We start from the raw sequence: 24696 nt of genomic DNA on the forward strand, positions 1-24696 counted from the left end.
ATAGGAAGTACAATGGTGCTTATTGGCTCTTTCTACCATGAGATATGGTCACTTTTAGTGGTTCACTACCTTATTTTGGTCACATTTCATAAGGGTCAAAGTGACCTTGACCTTGATCATATGTGACCAAATGTGTCTCATGATGAAAGCATAACATGTGCCCCACATAATTTTTAAGTTTGAAACAGTTATCTTCCATAGTTCAGGGTCAAGGTCACTTCAAAATATGTATACAATCCAACTTTGAAGAGCTCCTGTGACCTTGACCTTGAAGCAAGGTAAACCAAACTGGTATCAAAAGATGGGGCTTACTTTGCCCTATATATCATATATAGGTGAGGTATTCAATCTCAAAAACTTCAGAGAAAATGGGAAAAATGTGAAAAATAGCTGTTTTTTAGACAACATTTATGGCCCCTGCGACCTTGACCTTGAAGCAAGGTCAAGATGCTATGTATGTTTTTTGGGGCCTTGTCATCATACACCAGCTTGCCAAATTTGGTACTGATAGACTGAATAGTGTCCAAGAAATATCCAACGTTAAAGTTTTCCGGACGGCCGGCCGGCCGGACGGACGGACGGACGACTCGGGTGAGTACATAGACTCACTTTTGCTTCGCATGTGAGTCAAAAATCAAATATTCAGACAGCTCTTCTTCACATACAAACAATTCAATCTGGAAGCATCATACTGTCACCTGGAACAAACAATCAATAATCGCACTTGCTTTAAAAAAAAGTTTTCAGAAGAGTAAATGGTGATTGAGTGTGGCATTGTCATAAAATAAGATCACACACCTCCTAGCAGATGGCAGCTCTGGCCACAGAGCAATATTTGCATTATTTCTCACAGATGCAATGATCACAGAAAAAAAAGTGGTGCATGCATTTTCCGCACCACACATGAGAAAAAGAGGCCCATCATTGTGCGTCCCCATAAGCATAGTTTTATCATCAAAATGTGTTGGTAAAAGTCACAAATGTGACCAATACACATAAACCTTGCATGAATTCCCAGGATAATGGGTAACTGGTCATGACTGAGAACTGATGAACAGTTAAGATACACCCGTGAACCGTGATGACATCTGGCATCCTCCAAAAAGCACACAATCAAGGTAACATTTAAAGCCTAAAGAGCGTCTAACAATAACATGTCACACTCACAAGATCTTGCTACAGTAATCTGGGGAAAATAGCACAGGCATGACTGGTCTGCTTTAACATTAGCATTCAAAGGCACCTACCAGTACCACTGATCACTCCTTCGACATATCCATCATGTGCCTTCAGCATCTTCCACACTCAACAGTAAAAAGATGACTCCATCGAACAGTAGCAAATCGTCGCGATATAACCTTCGTGGTTGAAAACGACGTTAAACACCAAATAAATAAAATAAATAAATAAACAGTAGCAAAGACTCTGGCTCCACCATGATTCTTTGGCGACAAATGACTAAATTAGTCGCATCAGGTCCATCTGCTCCTGTAGAACCTTCTCCAGCAGCAAGAACTGATGTTCATCTTGCCGCTCTGCTCTGCTCGTAGTCTTGTGTCCGCTGAATAGAAGAAAAGAAGAACAAAAAGTCATGTACATGAAGCAATACATATTTTAGACAATCTGTCGGCCTGAGAAAAAAACATCAGCACTGAAAACCAATCTGAGCAAATATTCAAAGTAAATGTGACATCTCTATATTTTGGATTCAGAAGAAGATGAAGAATATCTATATAAATGTGGGCGTCTCTGATACTGAGCACAGACCAAAACTTGATAGGTGTACAACTTTGGGGATGTGTTTGGACACATTGCTGCAAATATGACAGAACCAAATGTTATTCATTTGCCTTCTGAGGCATTTTATTAATAAAATGAACGCTCAATATTACAAAAATCTGTTCTTGTGAATTTATAATATATTTTTGTAATCCGATGAGCGAGTCAAAATGGCGACGAAATGTGTGACATCGGTCAACACGCAACTTTGAAGTGCTCGTTTTTTAAAATTACACAGTTTTCAAATGCGATACAGGTGTTGAAAATACCACAAAGGATGAAAGTTAAATGATGCTAAGCAAAGTTGATAAATGACAAGGCATTTCGCCTAAACAGGCACGGTAAAAAGTCGGTCGCGTACATCCATTTTTCAAGAAAATATGAGAGTAGAATCATCTAAGGCCAGCAAAGCACATACACTAACATATTCAATAACAAATGGTCTCAAGAACTCACATTTTCACTGGCTTCTTTGTGCTGTGAATAGCTAGTCGAATCACACTATGGATGTCTCTTATGAAATCATTATGTTGCCATACCCCAAAGATTCAAGAGACATTTCCTTTGGAAAAAACACTCCTGAGAACACACCACAAGCATGTTACTCTCCAAACAGTGAATTTTGAATGACAAAATCGATTTAAAATTCAGTAAAATCAATAAAAAAAAATATATAATCGAAATGCTGCAAGGCTTGTTTGAATTTTGTTCAAAACTCAAAATAGATGTACACACCAAATGGCTACTGGTTTTGACAAGCAAATTCAATGCAATTTATTCTTCAAAATGACGAAATGGAACGCTGAACGTCATTACAATACGTAATTTCGTCGTGACGTCATCCGTACATATTTCTGTTCGGCCCGTACACTGTTATTCAGCCGGTACACTCAGGTATTTGGCCTGTGAACCTGTACCAGGCTTGATCCTGTTGGAGTAGGCTATAAATATCAGTCTGCTTAACCTCAACGTCTGATGACCACAATCGGTGCAGAAATGAGATATAACGGGTTTTAACTGACAAAAGTTTGTTTTTCTTCTTAACCTTTGCCGGATGCCGCTTTTGACTACACACGCCCGACGATGCGGGTTTGTCTGAACCCATACATTTGAAAGAGGGTTTTTACCGTTTATTTCTCTAACGACGGGGTGGGTTCAGGGAAACCCACAGCGCTACTTCAGTGGGTGCATCGAGTTTCTCCCTTCACCGACTTCTTGCAGGGGAGGGAAAGGGGGAGGGAGAGGGGGAGGGAGAGACTGAGAGAGACTGAGAGACTAAGAAAGAGAGAGAGAGAGAGAGAGAGAGAGAGAGAGAGAGACTAAGAAAGAGAGAGAGAGAGACTAAGAAAGAGAGAGAGAGACTAAGAAAGAGAGAGAGAGAGACTAAGAAAGAGAGAGAGAGAGACTAAGAAAAAGAGAGAGAGACTAAGAAAGAGAGAGAGAGAGATTAAGAAAGAGAGAGAGACTAAGAAAGAGAGAAACATTGAAACATTGAAACATTGAACTTTATTACAGGAAAGATAGCATTAGGTCCGTAGGACCTTTCTTACAGCTAGTCCTGATCTAAGCAAAATGGTTATAATCGAAATGGGAATACATAGGAACAAACTTTTTATGATGAAACGCAGACACACGCAATAATAGTAATATAAGAATAAGATAATTTTTTATCGACATGTGATATACAGATATACAACCATACATTATCAGAACACACACACACACACATATATATACACGCACACGCACACGCACACACACACAGAAGATCAACTAACTTATAAGGCAAGCCAACATAACACGACACACTAACCAAATAAAGGATCAGGTAGCAAAGTTAAAAAAAAAAATAAAAAAAAATAAAAAAAACCGTTCATGACCTAATATATACCATCTTAGATTATGAAGGAATCACCATGCCAATATAAAATGCAGTAATACTATATTAGATACTAGAAGGAGTAATACACGAGAATGTATTCTTATCACACCAAGTTGACGCAAGACACATACATGCACATTTTCAGAAGGATAAAAGGCACACATACGTTTGAGCAACCAGGCACATTACATTAAAGTGATGTTTGAATGTATTTTTGCAGATGTGTTTTGAATGTTTTAAGGGAAGAGGTGGCACGAATTTTTTTACTAAAATCCTTCCAAATTGTGTTTTGGGTTTCCTGCAATATTAGGTACTTTGAACACCCTAGATTCATTGTGTCATGTTTATTTTGTCAATTGTATCGTATTTTTTGCAATAAAGTGATGAATTTCAAAGTGAGTGCACATGCATGAGTGATAAAAGTCAGAAAACTTGCTGAAAAAATCGATGTTTTCAAGGGCTTGAAACAGCCACTTTTCTTCCAAGAAGACAAACTCGTTGCACTGGACACGATCCATCGGGAATTCCCGTTTGCTGGTGACGTCAACAATACCCCAAAATAGCCCGTTATTTTCGCTCAACTGTCAGAGCACAAGCATACTATCCGCGACAGGAATTCCCGGATTTGCAAGATTGACCGTCGATCTATGAGAGCTCTTCTCTGGTTGGTCATTGTAACTTACCATGGCTACTGGCGCATGCGCAACAAGCCTTATCCGCTGTAAACACAACATCGGTTTGTCGATCGAATTACACTACCGTCTATCAGTCGGCCAGCAATGTTCACTGCAAAATTCAACGATAGAAAGAGGTTTGTGGGGCAGGCATCGGGCAAGAGGAAGAAGCAGCTTGCATTAGCTCGAATAGCCGAACAAGAAAAGTCCACGGGCGATGAAAACGCGCCCCGCGAAGTTGGCGCAGCGGAGTGTGTCGTTTTGGATGGTGGAGGTGATGCACATTTTTCTCATCGACTTCAAGTCGAACCTCGGCCAGTGTTGTGCGATATACACGACAACCAGCAGGAAATAGAGGGTGCTTCTGCCTCTGCGAAGAAGCTAAGAAGATTCAGTGGTGCCGATGACTTGCAGAACGCACAAGTGCCAGCCGATGTGCCTGCTGAACCGAAACGTACATGGTGTATCGTTGAGTGTGGTCAGCTCAACTCGCTATTATCGGATGTGAAGTGCCCGGAATGCGAAGCAGGACATTTAACGATACGCGTTGGAGAATCCATGGGCTTGTCCCAAGAGTTAGCACTTTGCTGTGACAGCTGCCAGTACAGACGGTCAGAATTTTCTTCACCTAGAGAGAGCAACCGCAACCACATGAAGAATGTTCCCTTTGACGTGAACAAACAGATTGTCCTATACTCGCATGAGATTGGCAGTGGGTACTCAAGTGTGGAAAAGCTGTGCACGGTGTTTGGCATGCCCGTGATGAACAAAAGCTCATATCAAAGAATTGATAAAAAGGTCAATGCCAGCATCTTGGCCGTAACAAATGTCACACTGGTGGAAACTGTTGAGCATGTAAATGTTGCATACAGGCAGACCTTTCCTCAAGGTAGAGCAGATGTCCAGTTTGACGAAGAGGATGAAGACGCTGCCTGGGAAGAAGATGACGGTATTCTTTGGGTAGATGTTGCCTTTGATGGCACCTGGCATAAAAGGGGTTTTTCATCACATTATGGTGTAGGAGTGGTGGTTGACGTTCTCACTGGGTTGGTGCTCGACTTCTCTGTAAAATCCACCTACTGCCACACATGTGCCATGAATAAGGAGAAGTTGGAGGAGATGACCCCTGCCCAACAACTGCGATGGGAGCAGCAACACCGGGCTGAGTGCAGCATCAACCACCAGGGATCTGCAAAGTCTATGGAGAGGGATGCAGCGTTGGAGTTATGGGGAAGGTAAGAATATAATCTGTATACCCCCACCATAGCCTATCTTTTAATTTTTGAAGTTCAGAACAGAGAGAGAGAGAGAGAGAGTGCACGAAGATTCGATTATGAATTAGTAACAATAACAAAGTTCATTTATAGCCTTTTATAACAAAACAAGAACAAAACAATACTACTGTGAAAATATTTTGTAACACAACACCCCCCCCCCCCCCCCCCTTTATAACTTTATAGGCAAATCCTGAACTCATAAATTGTGTTCTGCAAGTAGAGGTGCACAATTTGCTTGCCTACACAATGGGTTTTCTGATTTTTACTGTGCTGCAGGTCTGTTGAGCGTCACAACCTCAGGTACAGAACTATGCTGTCGGACGGAGATTCTACGGCTTTCAATGCTGTGGCTGCAGCTCAGCCCTACGGTCCCACACGTCCCATCACCAAGCTGGAATGTACCAACCACCTCCCCAAGAGAATGGGCACAGCTCTCCGCAAGGCAGCAAAGGATGAAAGGCTTGGTGGAAGAGGGGAGGGGCGACTAACCAAGGAAAAGTGCCAACGCTTGCAAAACTACTTCCGTAGCGCGATCCTCAACAACCTTGAAGATCAGCGAGCCATGGAGCAGGCGATCTGGGCCACTTTCTTCCATGTAACTTCAACGGACGAGGACCCTCACCATGACAGATGTCCAGCTGGGCCAGCCTCCTGGTGCTTTTTTCAAAAAGCCAGGGCAGAAGGGCAACCACCACCTCCACACGCAGAGCACAACGGCACCGCCTTGTCCAGGGAAGTATCGCATGCTGTTCTGCCCATCTACAGAAGAATGACCAATCCCATTCTTCTCAACCGCGTGGCCCATGGCAAAACCCAGAACAGTAACGAGTCTCTGCACAATGTCATGTGGGGACACTGCCCCAAAGAAATCTTTGTTGGGAAAGGCCGGGTGGAAGCAGCCACCGCTGAGGCTGTTGCGAAGTTCAACAGAGGCAACTTTGCACTGGCACAGGTCATGGACCACATGAGCTTGCCAATAACTGATCTCATGGAGGCTGCTTTGGCCAAGAAAGACAAGGTGAGGATTCAGAAAGCAGAGAAAGCAACAGCTGTGGCCGCTGTGGCAGCCCGTAGGGCAAGATGTGCGGGTCGTCAACGCCAGCTGGAGCAGCAAGAAGACCAGGAAGGGGAGGTGTACGGAGCTGGACTGATGGGAGACGGGGGAGAATAAGTAACTGAACCATTTCAAGAAGTCTGTGAACAATACAGGAGCACTCATATCATCTTTATTTGCCCATCTGTCTTCATCTTTTTTACAGAAACATTTCACAAACTTTCAATCACCATTTTCTCAGAATATGATTTTCAAGGACGGTAACCACGCGACGAAGGTCTTCACTTCTCATCTACTTGTGGTAGACTACCAATTTTTTCACCCCAATCATTGTAAATGAATTCGCCCCGTAGTTACAGGAGCGCTTTTTCAAAAAAATTTGTTTTTTGTTTTTTATGAATTAGAATAAAAGCCTGACATAGCATTTTCATGCAAAAATATAATGTCTGCCAATTTTTATTTTTTTTATGGAAACTAAGGCTGATACTCACAAAAATGCTCTGTAACTACTGAGAAACGCTACTTGTGAGTTCATAACAACAAATATGAGGTTTTTAGCTTCAGAAATTTCTAAAATATCACGCTAGAGCTGAATAGGCCGTTTCATGTTTTTTTGTCAAAAATCGAGCGTTTTTACCCATAAAAAGACCCTCAGGCAATTTTTTTGCACAAATGAGTCTTTTTATGTGTTTTTGCTTGATAATACGTACAAATATTGCAAGAAAAAGTGCAAACATCCAGTAGAAATTTTTCGTGCCACCTCTCCCCTTAAGGTTACTGGTCGATTTTAAGCATGTAGGTAGGGAGTTCCAGACATAAGCTCCCGAGTATGAAAGACTAGTTTTAAATATGTCAATGCGTTGCTTCGGGCAGGCCAGATTATGCTTGAAAGTGGAATACCGAGAAGGTGTTGATTGAAACAAGTGAGTTAGATATTCGGGTGCTTGGTCATGTAGGATCTTGTGCATGAAAACTGATTTATTAAATAAAAGCTGTTGTTTAAGTTGAGGTATATTGAGGGCTGTCAGTTTTGCGTCAGTAGTTAGTGATGGGTCAGGCAGAATGAGTTTAGCTGACCTACGATGACGAGAATTTATAGTTTTGAATAATGCATCACTACAGCCATCCCAGATGACAGAGGCATAATCAATGTGAGGTTTGATGTGGGCGTTGTAGAACATTTTTCGGGCGTCTAAAGTTATGACTGACTGAAGTTTTGAAAGTAGGAATACATTTCTTGAAACGCGTTTACACAGATGCTCAATGTGGGAATGCCACCTAAGCTTATCATCGATAATCACGCCTAGCAGTTTGTGTTCGCTAACCTTTTCTATTGAGTTTCCGTTGATGGTGAGATCTAGTGAGAGGGGGGACAACTGATGCTTCTGGTAGCAGACTAAGAAAGAGAGAGAGAGAGAGAGAGAGAGACTAAGAAAGAGAGAGAGAGACTGAGAAAGAGAGAGAGAGAGACTAAGAAAGAGAGAGAGAGAAATGCTCCAGACTAAGAAAGAGAGAGAGAGAGAGACTAAGAAAGAGAGAGAGAGAGACTGAGAAAGAGAGACAGAGAGAGAGACTAAGAGAGAGAGACAGAGAGAGAGACTAAGAGAGAGAGAGACAGAGAGAGAGACTAAGAAAGAGAGAGAGAGACAAAGAGAGAGAGAGAGACTAAGAAAGAGAGAGAGAGAGAGACTACGAAAGAGAGAGAGAGAGAGACTAAAAAAGAGAGAGAGACTAAGAAAGAGAGAGAGAGAGACTAAGAAAGAGAGAGAGAGACTAAGAAAGAGAGAGAGACTAAGAAAGAGAGAGAGAGAGACTAAGAAAGAGAGAGAGAGACTAAGAAAGAGAGAGAGAGACTAAGAAAGAGAGAGAGAGAGAGAGACTAAGAAAGAGAGAGAGACAAAGAAAGAGAGAGAGAGACTAAGAAAGAGAGAGAGAGAGACTAAGAAAGAGAGAGACTAAGAAAGAGAGAGAGAGAGACTAAGAAAGAGAGAGAGAGACTAAGAAAGAGAGAGAGAGAGAGACTAAGAAAGAGAGAGAGAGACTAAGAAAGAGAGAGAGAGACTAAGAAAGAGAGAGAGAGACTAAGAAACAGAGAGAGAGAGAGACTAAGAAAGAGAAATAGACAAAGAAAGAGAGAGAGAGAGACTAAGAAAGAGAGAGAGAGACTAAGAAAGAGAGAGAGAGACTAAGAAAGAGAGAGAGAGAGAGACTAAGAAAGAGAGAGAGAGAGACTGAGAAAGAGAGACAGAGAGAGAGACAGAGAGAGTGAGAGACAGAGAGAGAGATAGAGAGAGACAGAGAGAGAGAGAGACAGAGAGAGTGAGAGACAGAGAGAGAGAGAGAGACAGAGAGACAGAGAGAGACAGAGAGAGAGAGAGACAGAGAGAGAGAGACAGAGAGAGAGAGACAGACAGTCAGATAGACACAGTCAGATAGACGGATAGACAGATAGACGGATAGACAGATAGACAGACAGACAGACAGACAGAGCAACTGACAACAGACATACAGACAGAGAGATACGGACAGACAGACAGAGAGACAGACAGTCTCTTGGAGACAAACAGGCAGACAGACACTGTTCCGCCGCTTTGGTAATTATGGGTGTAGCAGAACCCGCGCCGTCGGCAGAGGGATAGTTACAATCACTACTACTCTTTAAAAGTATGGGTTTGCGTGAACCCGCGCAATCGGTAGTGTTTATGTTGATTAACATAATCAATTAATTTTAATTTTTTGTCATGTACACACTAAAAATTTGCAGACAGAGAGCAAATTAGGTGTGTGAGAGATACTTAAAATTTCAAAACGATACCTTTAATGGTTCCAGAGTTACAATGATTTTAGTGTGTCTCTCGGTACAGGTGAACCCAGGAAGCACGGCAAAGGTTTAAAGGTGTATATCTAAATTCAGTCAGGGTTTGTGGTCCTATCAAACAAACAGCGTCAAAATCAAAGAAAAATATCAAACCTTAACTGTTTTTAACGGACAAAAGTTTACTTTTCTTCATCAAAAGTTTGAATTGAAATTTAGTTAGGGACAACAGATCTACCTACAAAATTTCACTAAGATCGGTGAAAAAATGGGGTTTAACGGTTTTTCAAACTGCCAAAACTTTGGTTTTTGTCTTGAAAAGTATGTTATGATATTCAGTTAGAAACAACAGACCTACTAACCAAATTTCACAAAAATCGGCTTAAAAATTAGATTTAACGGACTTTTAACTGCCAAAAATATTGCTTTTTTCTCTTGAAAAGTATGTGTTTCAGTTTAATTAAGAACAACGGACTACTATGCCAATTTTTGTGACAATCCAACTTTAAATTACAAAATGTCACACTCTCCGTGCCAAGATTGAAGACGCCCACACATATATACGTGAACAGCTCAGATCATGGGTCAATGAAGTGTTGCACAGACGTCAAAAACAAAGTACAAGATATTGCACTGTAAGTGGTACCACACTGTTGCTTAGTGTCTGTAGGAAGCTACACGGTGAAAATAGAAAAAAGAAAAACACGATTCTTGACTTTGATGGGCTTTTTTCTGCTCGTAAACACACATTCTTCTGCTCATCACAGCATGCCCCATTATTGAGTTTAAAACACCAATTAAATTTGTTTTGAATAAAACTCACAATTTTACAATAAGAATTTAGAGACCTGAATCAATTAGGTATATCCTACTCAGTTTGACTTTTGCAAAACTAAGTAATTACACATTTAATTGAATCAGTCAGACAGACGGAGACATAGAGAGACAGACAGAGGGCAAACAGAAATCTGAGAAAGAAACCCCTTTAAAAATGTTACCATGTTTGAAATGAAACATCGCAAGGTGAAGCCATAATTCATCACCTTTCAGTATGACGTCATGAGCGTGTTCCACACTTGAAATGACGTGTTTTTATCATGTTGTCAGCTGCACGGAGCTTGGAAGTATAATTTCCATTCAACGATCCGAGTTTGTTAAGTTTTAGCCTATTTTCAACGTCAAACACCATGAAACTATATATATTTGGAATCAGAAAATGGTAAGGAATAGATAGAAGTTGTTTTTAAATGTCTTTTTTCATAAATAAAGATAGTGGTTATTTATCGGTTTTCTTCATTTTTAAGCATAATTATCAATACAAAACAACAAAACTATATAGTTTTAGATACAGGACGCAATAGGGAATACACTAATATAAATTTTTTTTTTCAAATATTAGTTTTTAAAAATTTGAAAAAATGACATATTTCGAACAAACATTTCAATAACAAAACTTTAAGTGACCAAACTGAAATGCAATCCCATAATCCGGCCTAGATCTGAGATTGTGTGATAAGAAATTCGATCAAATTGATGAAAAACTGTAACTGTGAAAGTGCTGCCTCGACCTTTTGGCAAACGGTAAAATATGACGTCATCAAACTGTCCTATCAATAAACGGAAAAACCTTCTATGAGAAAATCCAGTCAAAAATATCCATATCAAATTTCATAAAGATCCACTCCGTAGTTTTTGAGATATGATCTGCAGTGTGAAAAAACGCCCATAACGCCCAAAACGCAAACTCATTTGTCATGATTTGGTCGTGTTCTGCTGATACTATAATGTTTTTCTTTCCTAAAACACACTATAATAGTAGCCTTTCCCAATGTCTATGCTAAAACTGACTTGTCTGTGTTGTCAATGATTTTGCTACAGTGTGAGAACACAATCTCACGCCCATAACGCTATGACACGAAAACTCATTTGGTCGTGTTCTGCCGATACTGTAATGTTTTTCTTTCTTAAAACACACTATAATAGTAGCCCTTTCCAAATGCAATGCTAAAAATGACTGGTCTGTGTTGTCAATGATTTTCTGCGAGAATGCGATCTATCTGTTTGTAGCAAAGACCGTGTGACACGAAAGTTATGAGCGGAAGACAAATCTGCTGAGTGCAATTACGTTTCAGAAGATAGTTGGTTAAAACAGTTTATCACTCAGACACGCAAAGGAACACTATAACTTTATTATTCAGGCCATATTTGCTTTCCTTTGTCATGTATGAAAGTACTGGCCTTGGTTGAAGAAAGTGACCTGTCGCTGTGCAACAAATTTGTCGCCATTTTCCGCCGTGTTTTGTAAATAAAACGTGTTTACTACCCACACATACAAAACGATGCTGTTGGTTCTTTTTATTTTCTTATTGTTTGATTCATGCTTAGCAGTTTAGTATGCTTTGTTTTCTTCTCAATTCAATGGATGGCTATAAAATAAGCATTTAAATGTGAAGGTGTTAAAATTACCCATGATCTGAGCTGTTCACATACATATACGACTTGTGTCTGTCTGTCTGTCTGTCTGTCTGTCTGTCTGTCTGTCTGTCTGTCTGTCTGTCTGTCTGTCTGTCTGTGTGTGAGTGTTCGCGATGCACGGCCAAAGTTCTCGATGGATCTGCTTCAAATTTGGTGGGCATATTCAGGTACACCCGGGACAGGACACAACCTGGTCGATATTTCAACACGTGCTCTCAGCGCGCAGCGCTGAACCGATTTTGGTTCCACCTCAGCTACCCGGGCCCCCATACCGACACACCAAAGCCGCTACACCACATCACAACGCCAAAGTTCTCGGTGGATCTTTTTCAAATTTGGACACCGTATTCAGCTACACCCCGGACACAATATCATCGATGAGATATTTCAACACGTGCTCTCAGCGCGCAGCGCTGAACCGATTTTGGTTTTTGTGTTCATTTCACCATTACAAGTAACTCTTCCTTATCTTCTCCACTGTTTTGCGTTTATCTCCCTTCCTTCGTGTGGCTTCAATCCATATTCCCGTTTCTAAGTTACTATTTTTAGAATGTCACTGCGCTGTCCTGGGGCCAGTTTCATAAGATAGCAGTGAACCGACTGACAGTCGATCGACTGCCCAGTCGATGGACTGTGGTTGATCGCCGGGTCACCGAAAAGCGCGTTTCATGAGCGAATCACCGTCACCCGTGGACAACCGCAGTCGACCGACTGTACAGTAATCCGAATGGCCAAGTCGAGGGCTAAATTTAGCAACATTACCACTTCCGTTTGCTCATTCGCACGTGGAAATGGCCGATTTCGAAGAAAAAACAAGTCTCGGCCCGCTCAAAATAACAATGACCGAGACTTTCAGTAATTCCTTCGCGTGACGTCTAACCCTCTTACGCCATAATGTGACGTCTTCAAGACATAACCCTGACTTGTCTCCTGGATTACTGCGTCATCATAGATACATTTCAAAGAACAATCACAAGGTTTGGCTCACAATTCCAAAAAGTGTGAGCATTCTGCCATTGACTGTGCGGATAATTACATTTATTTTCGGTTTACCGCAGTAAGCCGAACACAGTGTTGGGGGGAGAGCATCACCGTGTTTGGCCGACTTCCGGTGAGACGACCCGCAGTCAGCTGACTGAAATTTTGTTCGTGAAACCCGATAACGTCGGATTACTGTGGTTCTCTCGGACAACTGCAGTTGGTCGACTGTGTTTCTGGCTTATGAAACTGGCCCCAGAACGCTTCCCTTGCACCCGTAAGTTGTTCTTACTGTCAAAGTGAAAAGGTCGAATCAATTTATAGCCACGCGAAAAATACACTCTCACCTATCTCTATATATTTATAGATATAGATATACATATATATATATACGGCTTCTCTCTGTGTGTGTGTGTGTGTGTTTGTGTGTGTGTGTGGGCAAAAACCTGTGTATTGTAGAGTTCTGTTTGTGATGTGGTCTAGCGGCTTTTGTCTGTCTGTATGTTCTGGCATTTGAGAAGCCACAAGAGTCATTCTCCAAAGCTGGTGAATTCTTAGGTCGGTCACTTAAAACGAAATTTTTACAGAAGCAAATGTGGTTAGACCTTTCCCCCTGTTTATGTGGATACAGATATGTTTGAAGAAGCACCCACAGCAAAATGAATGAACATATTTGTATTTTGATATTAAATATAGTGTAATAATGTCAGTAAATCAACAAAAATGGCGTCAGAAAAATGGGAACAGGCTCGGTACATATATTGGAAGCTACGGTCCATTGCCACAATGAATTTATTATGCATGATTTGTTGAAAAGTCACTTTGTGAAACGATAAAGGTTCATTCCTGTGCAATTGTTGTTATTTTCTTTGTGTTTGAGACCCCAAAAAATGAAGTTGAAAACAGCCTTACGTACGCATCGAATGTTGTCACGCTCACTTAGATTTTTCCGACCTCTGTAACCAAATGAATTTCTTTATAATCACTAATTTTTTTACCATCAAGTCAACAAGTGCACCTTGAAGATGCAGAAAATGCATTCATTCAACCGAGGACACACTTTGGACGAATTTGATGTCTCAGAGAGTGTTTTGTGTCACACGTGATGGCTTCGTAACGGCCGTTTTCATTATAAGCTAGCATCAATTCAACTGAATGAAACCATACATTTTCATGTTTGCACCTTTGTTAATCACCCAGCCATACAGATGCGTGACGTTTTTTTTCACAATTTGTCGTGTATAATGACGTAATTCATGAAAAAAAGAAGGTGTAGTTGACATTTTGGACGGCTGCGTTCGTAACGCCCTCTGCTACCGGCGAGATGCAGACCCCGATTGCTTGAACTCCTGGGAATCTCACATGACAAGGTTGGTATTATTTTGTCGCTCATTCATTTATAAGCATGTTTGTAAAAAAAAAAAAATCAAATTAAAATCACGCAAGTGTGAATTCCATGAAGTTCTTCAGCCCCACCGGGTTTCGCTTGTCAGTCCTGTAATATCATGAAGTGAGCGTAACGGCATCTTCGGAATCTTGCGATTTAAAATAAAACCTTTTCTTAAAACAAAGGTGTATGCTCACCTAGATTGCTAACTTATGACATTGTATTGCATTCTCAAAAGCGAATATTATGAATTTGATACTTTATCCAGTGACCAAGTTTTGTGCGCACCAGTGACAACAATTAGACGTGTTGTGAATGATGTCTCCGGTAGAAGGCTAATTATCCCCCGGACAATTCCCCCTTGTACATCTGCCCTCTGAACAATTGCCCCTATGACAATTGCCCCCCAGACAAATGCCCCAAACCATGGGCGGACAGTTGCCCCCCCACCCCCCCCCCCCCCGACAACTGCCCCCCGAATACCCCCTCCCTCCCCAGAATCGTGTGTGTGTGTGTGTGTGCGTGCTTGTGTGCGTGTGTGTGTATGTGTGTGTGTGTGTGTGTGTACGTACGTGCGTGCGTGCGTGTGAGTGTATGTCTGTGCGTCTGTGTTTGTTTCTGTGTGTGTTTTTCTGTGTGTTTTTTCTGTGTGTGTGAGTGTGTGTAAGTGCGTGCGCGTGTGAGTACTGACGTGCGTGCGTGTTTGTGTGTGTGTGTGTCTTTTTGTCCCTGTGTGTCTGTTTGCACGTGCATGCGTTAAATGTTAACGCGTGCATGCGTGTGTTTTCGAAATGTGTATCTGTGTGCGTGCGTACGTACGTGCGTACGTATGCGTACAGGACGCGGTTCAAGCACCGTTTGGAGAGACCTGCATTATAGTCTGCTTATTCAGTGACACACAAACCCAAACCTGTGTGTGTGTGTGTGTGTGTGTGTGTGTGTGTGTGTGTGTGTGTGTGTGTGTGTGTGTGTGTGTGTGTATGTGTGTGTGTGTGTGTGTGTGTGTGTGTGTGTGTGTGTGTGTGTGTGTGTGTGTGTGTGTGCATCAAATGTTCTTAACGGAATGGTGAATATAAAACTTAAAGCGTTCATTGTAGAAATAATTATAATCATGATAGCAAGAGAAGTGTAAAGCGGTCATGCATAGCATACAAATAAAACACATATAGAATGGCAAGTTAATTTGTTTATATATTTGGACAGTAATAATACAATCCAAAGATTGATACTATAAACTTTATATTGCAGGTATTGGACAGAAAGCCTGGTGAGGTGCACTTTGTTTCCATGAGTGGCAGATAAAACACATATGGACAGCACTTGCAGTATTAGTTGGTTTAAACTGTTTTATTCATTTGTGCATTATTTACAAAAAACGCATATTGAGTAAACAACAACAAGCATAATGCTTATAGTGGTGTTTACAGTTAGAAAATTACATATAAATGGCGGCTATTGTACAGTTTAAATGAAGAGCAAGCAAACATGAAAGGAAAATTGAATGAAAATTGTACATCAAAACAAAAATCCGTTTAAGAATACATATATAATATTTATGGTGTTAGCGAGTAAGAGATAGGGAGGGAGGGAGAGAGGGAGAGAGAGAGAGAGAGAGAGAAAGAGAAAAAGAGAGAGAGAGAGAGAGAGAGAGAGAGAGAGAGAGAGAGAGAGAGAGAGAGAGAGAGAGAGAGAGAGAGAGAGAGAGAGAGAGAGAGAGAGAGAGAGAGAGAGAGAGACGAGTAGACGTATCGATTTTGCTTTCACTTTACATGTTTATCTGTTCGAAACGGCCGGACTGTCCAATAAATTGCAGTATTAGTTGCCTTTTGCTTTAAGCTTTATTGTTGTATATCCGGCACATTATGTTGTCAGTTGTTCTTTCGGATTTTTCAAAGCATGGTGTTTGTTTTTGCATGATCTGAATATTGTTGATCACAATAAAATTAATATAATTATACATTTTCTGTGTTTTAAAAAAAATTATATGTGTGATTGTCAAATACGTATTCAACACCTCGTCAAATTCAAGGTTGTTACGTTTTCACATTTACGCAGGATCTCTCTCTCTCTCTCTCTCTCTCTCTCTCTCTCTCTCTCTCTCTCTCTCTCTCTCTCTCTCTCTCTCTCTCTCTCTCCCTCTCGCTCTCCTATTCCCTTTTTTCTGTCCACTGGGTCAGGGTCAAGGTCAAATAACTAAACCTAGCAATGACATCATACACTAAGAACTGCTTTACACATTTTTCCTACCAAAATACATGTGACCTTGACCCAAGGTCAAGGTCATCCAAGGTCATGCAACACAAAGCTGTTAATTCAAGACATAGGAAGTACAATGGTGCTTATTGGCTCTTTCTACCATGAGATATGGTCACTTTTAGTGGTTCACTACCTTATTTTGGTCACATTTCATAAGGGTCAAAGTGACCTTGACCTTGATCATATGTGACCAAATGTGTCTCATGATGAAAGCATAACATGTGCCCCACATAATTTTTAAGTTTGAAACAGTTATCTTCCATAGTTCAGGGTCAAGGTCACTTCAAAATATGTATACAATCCAACTTTGAAGAGCTCCTGTGACCTTGACCTTGAAGCAAGGTAAACCAAACTGGTATCAAAAGATGGGGCTTACTTTGCCCTATATATCATATGTAGGTGAGGTATTCAATCTAAAAAACTTCAGAGAAAATGGGAAAAATGTGAAAAATAGCTGTTTTTTAGGCAACATTTATGGCCCCTGCGACCTTGACCTTGAAGCAAGATCAAGATGCTATGTATGTTTTTTGGGGCCTTGTCATCATACACCATCTTGCCAAATTTGGTACTGATAGACTGAATAGTGTCCAAGAAATATCCAACGTTAAAGTTTTCCGGACGGACGGACGGACGGACGGACGGACGTCCGGACGTCCGGACGGACGGACGGACGACTCGGGTGAGTACATAGACTCACTTTTGCTTCGCATGTGAGTCAATAAAATCGACCTACCACCCCCACATCTGTTTTTCCCCTTTACTGGAAACAATACATTTGTTTCACTAAAACAGTAAAAGAGATCAGCTGAATTTGTTTGACACATCTGGTAATAACTAAAATAATAAAACACAAAATAAGCCAAAGTCACAGAACAAAAAGACGCTGTCACTATCAATCATTCAATGACTCTGAATGAGGCACTCATTGCTATCGAGCCATACCTGTTCATCTTCACCTCGCCATAGGGACGGAACGACAGTCTGCGTTACTGGCATCGGTGGCGGTGTTGAGGTCGCTGTCCATCTCAGCTTTCTTCACCTTCAGTTCAAACAAGCAGTGAGCACCGTCACACTCATAGCTTTCTGAAAAATAAATACTTGAAGTTAAATAGGATCACATTGATTCCCAAACCTAACAGTAACACGCAAACATCAAAACTGGAATATCAATTATTAAATATAAGCATCTCAATTTCACTAAACTAGTACATTTATTTTCTCTGTGATGTATTTTTTATTTCTCTTTCAAAAAAATATTTGTTTTTCAACTTTATCACTGCACACACTGACACAGCCTCTGCCTGCCTCTCTGGTCTATGCGTGCCTCGGGAACAAGGGTAATTTCTCTCTTTTCGGAGATTTCAGACACAGAATATTCCACTATGTCAGATGCGGTATTGAACGTTGAACATTTGTGGAAAAATAAAAAGATACACATAAAATAAACAAGAAGGGCAAAGCCCATACGACTCACATGCTTGACCTTCAGGGTCAAGGTCAAATAACTAAACCTAGCAATGACATCATACACTAAGAACTGCTTTACACATTTTTCCTACCAAAATACATGTGACCTTGACCCAAGGTCAAGGTCATCCAAGGTCATGCAACACAAAGCTGTTAATTCAAGACATAGGAAGTACAATGGTGCTTATTGGCTCTTTCTACCATGAGATATGGTCACTTTTAGTGGTTCACTACCTTATTTTGGTCACATTTCATAAGGGTCAAAGTGACCTTGACCTTGATCATATGTGACCAAATGTGTCTCATGATGAAAGCATAACATGTGCCCCACATAATTTTTAAGTTTGAAACAGTTATCTTCCATAGTTCAGGGTCAAGGTCACTTCAAAATATGTATACAATCCAACTTTGAAGAGCTCCTGTGACCTTGACCTTGAAGCAAGGTAAACCAAACTGGTATCAAAAGATGGGGCTTACTTTGCCCTATATATCATATATAGGTGAGGTATTGAATCTCAAAAACTTTAGAGAAAATGGGAAAAATGTGAAAATAGCTGTTTTGTAGACAACATTTATGGCCCCTGCGACCTTGACCTTGAAGTAAGGTCAAGATGCTATGTATGTTTTTTGGGGCCTTGTCGTCATACACCATCTTGCCAAATTTGGTACTGATAGACTGAATAGTGTCCAAGAAATATCCAACGTTAAAGTTTTCCGGACGGACGTCCGGACGGACGGGGGGGACGGACGGACGGACGACTCGGGTGAGTACATAGACTCACTTTTGCTTCGCATGTGAGTCAAAAAGCATATTATGAAGAGCCTATTACTACTTCTTCTTCTTCTGCGTTCGATGAAGAAGAAGATAATTGTACGGCCATATTATCGTGGAAGCGTAGACAGCCGATTTTCTCCCCACGCCAAGTTGACTGCTGTCTTCCGTCTTCGGTGGTTGAGGTTCTTACTCAGGGTTGCCTTCTCCCCAAGAGTAGCTGCCTTGCTGGGCTGTCGAGTCCACTCTACCCGGGTTTGTTGTCGAAGTTTTCCTTCTCGTAGCCTTTGCCTTTCCCAAGGCGCACACAAGGCAGTGCGGGTTTTGAAATCGGAGTTGTCCTTCTCCTAGATGAGCGACCATCCAAGGTGAGCCCCATCTGCCCGAAGCAGCTGGTTTTAAGGCGCCAGGGACCCGCCTGCATCCCTTCTCCTGTTAGTCGAAAACAGGGCCCGCCACGTGAAGGCCAGGAGCTGGATTTGACTGTCAGGGGTGTTTGGAGACACGAAGCCATATGGAGCATTTCTTGGGAAGTAGGCGCTTATCTCTACTTCCACCCCGGCATAACAGTCCTTGGGCCCCTATTACTACTAACGCTCCTGACAACTGCTGCCACAATGACTCGACCAGATTAGGAACCAACCAAAGTTCACCAATAAACAGACAATGAGACATAAAATGACAAACGAAAATTCAGTTTTTATTGTGCCGTATGCGACCCGCGAATCGGGATTCGGATGGCATTTTCACTCTTCCACAACTCCTTAAAAACAAACCACTGCATCAATCAACTTTATGTTTTTGGAAAAGTTAGTTCATTCCTTCATCTTTCAGACAAAACAAACATGAATGAATAGAACAGTGTTCTTCTAGGCGAAAAAAAAATCGAAAGTGTGAGAAACTCTCTCTGCCATCAAACTCGAAGCCGAAGGCCGGGCGCTATCAAAAAATCAAATTCCCAAATCTTTACTTCAGTTGATCAACTTACCTATTCTTGAAAGAAATCAATCTTCATTTCAGATAAAAAGATAAGATTAACTTGCATCCAATAAGCAAGTCAAAAATACAGTAATATATGTAATTTTTTTTGGACTGAAACTGTCTGAAAAATAACGGATTGAAAGTTTTTATGCAATTAATTTTCTAAAAAAAAAAGAAGAAATTTTTGAAGAAGAATAACTATTTGTAACCAAAATATAAAAGTAAATACTTTTTTAAAACATAAAATATAATACATCATTTCATGAAGAACAAGCATAAACACACGGTATAAAATTAGGAAAAACAATAATAACAATCACCTTTTTCAAATCCATGCGTGCTATCCACTGCGTGGTGAAGTCGTTTCGAATGCGACAATCTGCGTAAAAGTTGGCGAAAAGTAACGCGCGCGAAGCGAAGGTGTCACGAGGTCGTACGCATCCCCCCATGAAAAACGCAGAAGTGACGCATGCGTCACGCAGAATCATGCTGGCTGGGACAGCAATCATCAAAGTGACAGTTGGCGTCCATTTTAGCACTGCGTAGCGCTCTTGCACATTTATTTGTTCGTTTATCTGTCTGTTTGTTTATCTGTATGTATGGATATGTGTGTCTCTGTGTGTGTATGTATGTGTGTGTGAGTGTGTATTTGTGTGCATGTGTGTGTAAATATGTTTTACGGGAGGGGGGGATGTATGCGTTTGGCTTCATAGTACTTTCATAAGAATCACTATCGATCGATGTTAAAACAAAAAATCTGTTTTAAAAACGCAGTTTTTTGTTTCTAGTTATAGCCTGATCGCGTAGACCAGACACTTGGCCACAAATAGCACCTATTTTTTTGTTAAGAAATCATCACGTCGATTCCGTGCGAATGAGCTTTTGCCAGACAACCCTTTTTAACACTGTCTAAGTGATGTTTGCTCATTGTTTGGAGACTTAAACGCTTTGGTGAATAATTCTAATAAATGGTGTTGTTGAGAAATGAATTTCCTCCAAAACTGTCTTTACCTTGTTAACAAATATACATTTTTACGATTTTTGTAGCATGTTGAAGAGACACGTTTGCCTGCAAACGTGACCCCTACCCTGTATAACATAATTTATGAACAAGTAAAAAAAAAAATACCGATTAAATACTATGCATTTATCGTAGAACCAGTAAAATATCCTCTACGAATCTGTTTTTCTTTTTGATATACCTTATCTGGTTCATATTTTACAAAATGACAAGAAGGGCAAAGCCCATACGACTCACATGCTTGACCTTTACATGACCTTGACCTTCAGCTAAACCTAGCAATGACATCATACACTAAGAACTGCTTTACACATTTTTCCTACCAAAATACATGTGACCTTGACCCAAGGTCAAGGTCATCCGAGGTCATGCAACACAAAGCTGTTAATTCAAGACATAGGAAGTACAATGGTGCTTATTGGCTCTTTCTACCATGAGATATGGTCACTTTTAGTGGTTCACTACCTTATTTTGGTCACAGTTCATAAGGGTCAAAGTGACCTTGACCTTGATCATATGTGACCAAATGTGTCTCATGATGAAAGCATAACATGTGCCCCACATAATATTTAAGTTTGAAACAGTTATCTTCCATAGTTCAGGGTCAAGGTCACTTCAAAATATGTATACAATCCAACTTTGAAGAGCTCCTGTGACCTTGACCTTGAAGCAAGGTAAACCAAACTGGTATCAAAAGATGGGGCTTACTTTGCCCTATATATCATATATAGGTGAGGTATTAAATCTCAAAAACTTCACAGAAAATGGGAAAAATGGGAAAAATAGCTGTTTTTTAGACAACATTTATGGCCCCCGCGACCTTGACCTTGAAGCAAGGTCAAGATGCTATGTATGTTTTTTGGGGCCTTGTCATCATACACCATCTTGTCAAATTTGGTACTGATAGACTGAATAGTGTCCAAGAAATATCCAACGTTAAAGTTTTCCGGACGGACGGACGGACGGACGGACGGACGGACGGACGGACAGACGACTCGGGTGAGTACATAGACTCACTTTTGCTTCGCATGTGAGTCAAAAATGACGAAAAATCACTCGCAACAGTGGGCGCGAATGAGTTGCGTTTCTTTCGCCGGGGACTGTGACTGTACATCATAGCATTTTGAGAGTTTGTGGAGAACTGTCCAAATCAGAACTAGAGAGAAGACGGACTTGTTTTGTACTGTGGTACCATAACAATAGCATGATGTAGACTACCTCCCGGCCGTCTGGATGCCATGGGTTGACGAGGAGAGGCAGGAACAGGAATTAAAGAGAAATGTGACCCGACAGTCAAGGTTTTCCAGAGTTTAATATTGCATCAAGTACATTGTCGGCCTGTGCCTTCACCTTCACCGTGCTTCGTGGGTCGTGGGCGACCCAGAGCCTCACAAAATCGTCTTTATCTTTGAAACTATGTGGAGTTTTTAATTGAGACTTCATGTAATCTCCAATCACCATACGACCTTCCCATTTCCCAACTTTTGATATCTGTGTAAACAAACAAATAAACGATGACGTAATTTGAACTACACAGTCCGGATGATGTGGGTCGTCGACGACCCATATGGAGTTAGGTAAGGAATTGTACGTTGTTTATCCTTATTCGGAGTACGCCCCATACGTTTTACGTTGAATCCTTCTTTGGAAAGTATTGGTCGTACACGACCCACATCAATGTTCTCCCTGCAAAAATAAACTTACATAAGACTCCGTCTTTCGAGTACTCAGCATCCTTATCACAACTGGTACAGCGACAGTTTGGATCACCTGCACACAAACACAATCATCACGCCATGAAGACACATACCAGCAAGATCACTCTTCTCACAGACACAGCGATACAGTCACGATGAAACATACTGGTAGCAAGAGCACTCTTCTCACAAACACAGCAGTACAGTCACGATGCAACATACCAACAAGAGCACTCTTCTCACAGACAGCGATACAGTCATGATGAAACATACCAACAAGAGCACTCTTCTCACAGACACAGCGTTACAGTCATGATGAAACATACCAACAAGAGCACTCTTCTCACAAACACTGCAGTACGGTCACGATGAAACATACCAACAAGAGCACTCTTTTCACAGACACAGCGATACAGTCATGATGAAACATACCAACAAGAGCATTCTTCTCACAAACACTGCAGTACGGTCACGATAAAACATACCAACAAGAGCACTCTTTTCACAGACACAGCGATACAGTCATGATGAAACATACCAACAAGAGCACTCTTCTCACAAACACAGCAGTACAGTCATGATGAAACATACCAACAAGAGCACTCTTCTCACAGACACAGCGATACAGTCATGATGAAACATACAAACAAGCGCACTCTTCTCACAGACACAGCAGTACAGTCATGATGAAACATACCAACAAGAGCACTCTTCTCACAAACACTGCAGTACGGTCACGATGAAACATACCAACAAGAGCACTCTTTTCACAGACACAGCGATACAGTCATGATGAAACATACCAACAAGAGCACTCTTCTCACAAACACAGCAGTACAGTCATGATGAAACATACCAACAAGAGCACTCTTCCCACAAACACTGCAGTACAGTCATGATGCAACATACCAACAAGAGCACTCTTCCCACAACCACAGCGATATAGTCATGATGAAACATACCAACACGAGCACTGAGCACGCTTCTCACAAACACAGCGATACAGTCATGATGAAACAAGTGCAACATTTACAGACACAGCAATACAGTCATGGTGAAACATACCAGCAAGATTATCATTCACAGACACAGCAATACAGTCATGATGAAACATACCAACAAGAGCACTCTTCTCACAAACACAGCGATACAGTCATGATGAAACAAGTGCAACATTTACAGACACAGCAATACAGTCATGGTGAAACATACCAGCAAGATTATCATTCACAGACACAGCAATACAGTCATGGTGAAACATACCAACAAGAGCAACATTCTTACAAACACAACGATACAGTCATGGTGAAACATACCAGCAACATTACCATTCACAAACACAGCAATACAGTCATTGCGAAACATACCAGCAAGAGCAACATTCTTACAAACACAGCGATACAGTTTTGATAGACACAGCAATACAGTCATGGTGAAACATACCAGCAAGATCAGGATCACCATTTACAGACACAGCAATGCGTAGGGCTGTTCCATATTCATTTACACGGTGTGTCAACTGATTCCGTTCGTACACCGGAGGTTTTCGTTCGTACGCCGAATGTTTCCGTTCATACAGCGTCATTTTTGGAACTTGGCCGAGGAAAATAATTGCGGTAAATTGTGTGGGCATCGCACATTCGTGATATTGCAAGGATTGGGTAGTACATGTATTGTGTACAATAAATACCAAGGTGCTAGTCGACCTCATGATTGCACAAGGGTCAAACGTGGCAGCATTGCATGATTTTCAGACATGTTCTTGTTTTTCTCGCTCTGTAATCAAAACTGACCCCTGATTTGCATATGAGTACCAAACCCTTTGCCTGTTACGTCATTTCGCTTGAACAAAAGTGTATAATTTTATATAAACTAAACAGGCCCCCACTACAAGTTAGTTGTGTTCCAATGGTCGTCAAATAGCACAGAGTACGTCTACGAGTGATATTGGACTTATGTGAACCATAAGATGTATTGCATTTGCATCAGACAGTTTTGTTTCCGTTCGTACTGATTTTGACGAAAACAGGTTTCCGTTCTACCACTTTCATTAAACAGTTTCCGTCCGGACGCGTTTTACGACGTTCGTGATTTTGGTTGCAAGCTTGAGAAATTACCATTGTAATACCCCTTTTAGTGTTGCTTGCTTTAATAAAAGCTTGAATTGTCATCACGTGCGCG

The 24696-nt window shown here is 41.1% G+C and overlaps 2 protein-coding genes across 2 annotated transcripts in view; one reads left to right on the forward strand and one right to left on the reverse strand.

The window, feature by feature from the left end:
* The window catches only part of LOC138949936 (uncharacterized), a 251406-nt gene that overhangs the window by 184610 nt on the left and 42100 nt on the right, over positions 1–24696 (reverse strand). The window contains exon 3 of the mRNA XM_070321720.1: positions 22523–22588. Within this exon, the coding sequence (XP_070177821.1) occupies positions 22523–22588 (66 nt within the window). The remainder of the gene's footprint in view (positions 1–22522; positions 22589–24696) is intronic.
* On the forward strand, positions 5069–7261 carry LOC138950631 (uncharacterized). The gene is made up of 2 exons (XM_070322337.1): positions 5069–5570; positions 5889–7261. The coding sequence occupies exons 1-2, from the start codon at positions 5089–5091 to the stop codon at positions 6781–6783; spliced, it is 1377 nt and encodes a 458-aa protein (XP_070178438.1). The 5' UTR covers positions 5069–5088; the 3' UTR covers positions 6784–7261.

The sequence above is a fragment of the Littorina saxatilis genome, linkage group LG16 (assembly GCF_037325665.1).
Source record: "Littorina saxatilis isolate snail1 linkage group LG16, US_GU_Lsax_2.0, whole genome shotgun sequence".
Taxonomy (NCBI): Eukaryota; Metazoa; Mollusca; class Gastropoda; order Littorinimorpha; family Littorinidae; genus Littorina; species Littorina saxatilis.

Coding starts and splice junctions, on each gene's coding strand:
- LOC138950631 (XM_070322337.1), top strand. CDS start 5,089: ATGCCCGTGATGAACAAAAGCTCATATCAAAGAATTGATAAAAAGGTC. Junction 5,571..5,888: donor GCGTTGGAGTTATGGGGAAG/GTAAGAATATAA, acceptor ACTGTGCTGCAG/GTCTGTTGAGCGTCACAACC.